General features: G+C 54.6%; 1 protein-coding gene across 1 annotated transcript in view; it reads left to right on the top strand.

Moving 5' to 3' along the window:
* Window positions 1-390: 390 nt before the first annotated feature.
* ube2e3 (ubiquitin-conjugating enzyme E2E 3) overlaps window positions 391-5,025 on the top strand; it is an 8,235-nt gene continuing 3,600 nt past the window's right edge. Inside the window, exons 1-3 of the mRNA XM_084443257.1 lie at window positions 391-496; window positions 1,616-1,841; window positions 4,856-4,906. Of these exons, the coding sequence (XP_084299383.1) occupies window positions 1,624-1,841; window positions 4,856-4,906 (269 nt within the window). The 5' untranslated portion in view covers window positions 391-496; window positions 1,616-1,623. The remainder of the gene's footprint in view (window positions 497-1,615; window positions 1,842-4,855; window positions 4,907-5,025) is intronic.

The raw sequence follows: 5,025 nt of genomic DNA on the forward strand, positions 1-5,025 counted from the left end.
TCTGCTACAGTAGGCTATACCCACTTCTTTAGTCAGAGTATACCCACGTCTTTAGTCACCACTCCTGGCCTACAGTAACATTGTCCCCACGTCCAACTTTACACGTCATACAATCGACCTGTATGTCCTCCTTTACAGGCCTAAACAGAGAGCAGCACTATGTCCTCGGTCTGCGGTATTCAAAGTGCCTTCCCTAACACGTGTCCCAGCCGGCTTGTCAGTGTGCCTAGTTTAGTTTGTGGAGGCTTCGTGAGTCGTGACCATCAGTGAGAGAGTGTGTGTGTGTGAATCGAAAATCCATTTGACTCTGAGCCACAAGTCCTCCTCCTCGCCCCTCAGCGCCCCCTGTCCTCCACTGGCGAGCACTACATTCCCTCCTCTCCTTCCGACCCTCCAATGTTCGCAGCTTGGCCGGAGACCGTCGTCTTCCCGGCCCCGTTTCCACTGGATTTATCTCCCTCCTACCCGCCCGGACCGGGACGAGACCACGACTAAGGTAAAGCTGAACCTCTAAGGACCGGGGAGAACGCGGGCTCGGGGGCTAAACGTCGTCCTTTCTCGGTGTTTTCGGCGCTGTCGTCTGTAGAGAGCTTCCCGGACCGACTTCACGCATCAGTTGGTACACCATGCTGATACTGGAGAGCCTCCGACCATAACAAACCTCTTCTGTCCGTCTACCCGAGGCTTTTAAAGATCGGGGCTCCGCGCTGTTTACCGAACCTTAGAATGCGTCAAACGACTTTTCGTCACCAGATCTTATTCGTCGTCAGGGAATAGACAGCATTCTCCCCCCGTGAGGGGAGGGCAACACGGAGTGTTTAATTTAGCTCAGCCAGTCAGCCAGCCAGCCTGCCAGCCCCCCTCGCTGCGAATAGGTGCAATAATGCTCTCCTTGCAGATCTCGATTCGCAGTCTCCCACCGATATTTGCGCGCTCGTGTTAATGAATCCGAGGGCTTCGCTGTCTTATTGGCACAACTACGTGGCTTCTCGCGTCAGCCCAGGCCAGCGAGAGCTCACCTTTTAGCATTATTAGACACTCAAGATCAGACCGTGAGACTGTCATCTGTCTCTCCCGGGCAGATCGCTACCTATCACTCACACCGATACAATGTATTTAAATGCGTGTCCTGGGCTACTCCAAAGCATCGAATCCATTTGGTGGACCTTGACGGATGGGATTCCTTTTTACAATAGCCCAGACGGGCGAGCAATAGGCTATTGCTGTCACTATCATATTTGGAATGAAATGTTATCCTAATTGACCTGGATCAAACAGCTCTCCAGCAGACAGTCTAAGGTTTAGTACTCTCAAGAGAAGAAACCACAGACCCACCTTTATCGAGCTGCTCTCACTCCCAGCAGGCAATCCTTGTGTTGCATGTTGTGTGTCACAGTGCAAATCAGGCCTACAGACAGTTATGAAGATCGAAAATCACGGCCCGCACGCTGTGGTGTGTGTGTGTGTGTGTGTGTGCGCGCGCGCCGGGTCCGAGGTCGGTCAGAGTGTTGTCAGGTCAGGTGACCAATCAGGCTACTCAGATTTTTAATCATGTTAAAAAATAAAAAAAACAGCAGAAGTTCTGACGGGCCGGTCCGACTGCGGTGTCTTCCAGCAGGGAGCATGTCGAGCGACAGGCAGAGGTCCGACGACGAGAGTCCGAGCACCAGCAGCGGCAGCTCGGACGCCGACCAGCGGGACCCGGCGGCGCCGGAGCCTGAGGACGCTGAGGAGCGCAAGCAGCCGGCGCCGGCGACGCAACAGCAGCAGCAGCAGCAGCAGAAGAAGAGCGCCAAGCTGTCCAGCAAGACCACCGCCAAGCTGTCCACCAGCGCCAAGAGGTACGCGCCCCCCGCCCCCGCCTCTCTCCTTCTCTCTCTTTTGAAACGTTCCCTCTCTCCGCCTCCCCTCGTTCTCTCTCTTTCCTCCTCTCTCCTCACCCGCCATGCGGTCTGGGAGGCTGTCAGCTGAACCTCGTCTGGAGCTCACAGACTCACGCTGCTGGTTCTGGATCACTCTGGTTGTGTAGTCAGAGGAGGGAGGGAGAAGGAGGGGGGGGAGGGAGAGGCGCGGGGGTGGGAGGGAGAAGGGGAGGGGAGGGAGGGAGGGAGAAGGGAGGGGGGGGGAGAGGTACAGGGAGGGAGGGAGGGAGGGAGGGAGGGAGAAGGGGAGGGGAGGGAGGGAGAAGGGAGGGGGGGAGAAGGGGAGGGAGGGAGGGAGAAGGGAGGGGGGAGAGGTACGGGGGTGGGAGGGAGAAGGGGAGGGGAGGGAGGGAGGGAGAAAGGGGGGGAGGGAGAAGGGAGGGGGGGAAAGGTGGGAGGGAGGAGGGAGGTGGGGCGTTGTTATGGTACAAAGCGTCACTCACGACTCAGCTGTGAGGCTGGAACTACAGACGGACGGACAGACAGACAGACAGACAAACAGACGTACAGACAGACAGGCGGACAGGCGGACAGACAGACAGGCGGACAGACAGACAGGTGGACAGACAGACGGACAGACTGCTGGGTCGGTACGGAGGACGGGAGGTGGGCGGAGGGGTGAGGGGGGGGTGAGGGAGGTGAGGGGGGTGGTCAGATGGAGTGTCTCTCAGATGCCGTCAGTCAGCAGCAGAACCAGCCGGAGCGGCGTGTTAAATAATAAATAAGAAAATAAAAGTATGAACGAGGCGCGGGCGCGCTGGGCTTAAAGGGAGGTGCGCATATATACACACACATATACACACATATATACACACATATATACACACATATATACACACATATATACACACATATATATTCTAGCTCTCTGGTCGGGGCTCCACTGCATCAACACAACACTTAATACGTAGTGAAGCCCCGACGGTCAACACCGTCTAGACTTGATTCTGGTCGCGTGGAACCGTCCGGACCGGAGAGCTTTGAGCCGATGGCGACGGCGACCGTCGGACTGCTCAGCGCAGGTAACGCGGAGAGATCCGCCCGAGTCTGGTCTCTACGGGCGTCTGGGAGACACGTCACCAGACCAGAGCAGAGAGATCCACCAGGCCCCCGGTCTCGTCAGGACATAGGCTGAAGTTGAGAGATCCAGGCGTGTGTGAGACAGGTCGCCGGCGCCGAGCCAGCGGGGGCGGCGGTGTGGCGATAGTGTGACAGCAGCGCGTCAAGACGTTTCCCGTTCAGACGCCGCCTTCCTGCTCTCCTCTCGGAGCCGTTTGTGCGCTGACGCCTCTGTCACACTGCTGGAGCTCACAAACCTGGTCCAACACACCCTGGGACCTCCTCCTCCCCTCCCTCCCTCCCTCCCTCCTCCCTTCACTGCCTCATTTGCATATAAGCTTTAAAAAAGAATGTGGTGTTGGGAGTGCGAGGAGCAGGGGTGTGTGTGCGTGTGTGTGTGTGTGTGTGTGTGGCTGGGGGGCGCTGGTTTAACCCCGGCTGGAGAGAGAGGAGCAGGGGGGAGAGGGGCGGCCGGGAGCAGGGCTCCAAAGTTGGGCTGCCGGGGGAGTCGCTCCAGCCTGAGAACAAAGAGGAAGCAGCCATGTTGCTGCTCCAGCCTGGCCCGCAGGCGCACCTCTAGGCCACTAGAGGGGGCTCACGGGCATTCTGCTCTGCAGACTTTTCCAGGCCTGATTCTCGGTCACTCATATCTCATCTGCCGATCTCTCTCTCTTGCTCTCTCTCTCTTTCTCTGTCTGTCTGTCTGTCTGTCTCTATCTCAGTGTCTCTCCCTCCCTCATCTCTCTCTGTCTCTGTCTCTGTCTCTGTCTCTGTCTCTGTCTCTGTCTCTGTCTCTGTCTCTGTCTCTCTCTCTCTCTCTCTCTCTCTCTCTCTCTCTCAATCTATTCTAGATAGAGGGCACACATCACACACTGGCACTGGTTACCTGTTAATTTTGGAATAGATTGTCTGTAAATCACCCCATAGTGAGGCAACTGAATACTGTACATTTCAGGCATGCTTGTAAGATACACACCCAGTAGATTCCTGAGGTCCTCTGGCACTGAACTCCTAACAGTTCCAAAAGCCAGTATCAAGAAACATGGGGAGGCAGCTTTCGCTTTTTATGCCCACAGCCTCTGGAACACCCTGCCAGAGAACCTAAGAATGGCTGAAACTGTGGGAACTTTTAAGCGAAATCTGGAGACATACCTTTTTAATCTAGCTTTTATCAAGTTATTTTCTTTGTGGCACGTAGCTCGGGTGGTAGCACGTCCTGGGGCTGGCGATCGGATCTTGAGCAAGGACATTTGAGCGAGGACACTGAACCCCCTGAGCAAGGACACTGAACCCCCAAATCGCTCTTGTGGCGTAGTGGCACAGTGGCACAGTGGCGTAGTACTTAACACTGTCACCTCACAGCAAGATTGTCTCCAGGGCCTTTCTGTGTGGAGTTTGCATGTTCTCCCCGCATTCTCAAAGGTTTCCTCCCAAAGAACCCAATACAAAAAACATGCAGAAGAACAGATGCTCTTCAGTCCGGTCTCTGACCAAGACCTGGACTGAGCACTTGGACTTGGTCCCTGGGCGCCACTGACGAGGCTGCCCACTGCTCCTGGCTGCCTCCTGGTGTGTGTGTGTGTGTGTGTGTGTGTGTGTGTGTGTGTGTGTGTGTGTGTGTTGTGTGCCGTGTCGCTGCTCACCTGTGTGTAATGTGTGTGTCACTGTGTGGCCGATTAAAGACTCCCTCTCGGATCCTGTAATAAATTCTACAGTATTTAAATCTTTTAAACTGTTTTCGTATTGCTTTTTAATTATAATCTGTCTGTTTCTTTCAATTATGTACTGTTTTTATTCTGCAAAGCACTGAATTGTGTTTAGTTGTGTGAACATGTGCTATACAAACAAACCTGACTTGACCTGATTCTACTCAGGATCCAGAAGGAGTTGGCTGAGATCACACTGGACCCCCCTCCAAACTGCAGGTAGGTATTTCTCCGTACGCTGACAGGATTTATTGGCCTGACAGAAAATACATTCACGTTGCCAAAGCAACACTGTAAACACTCTAAATGAAAACAGTATTACAAGGAACAGTTAGTCA

This window comes from Borostomias antarcticus (assembly GCF_949987555.1).
Source record: "Borostomias antarcticus genome assembly, chromosome: 9".
Taxonomy (NCBI): domain Eukaryota; kingdom Metazoa; phylum Chordata; class Actinopteri; order Stomiiformes; family Stomiidae; genus Borostomias; species Borostomias antarcticus.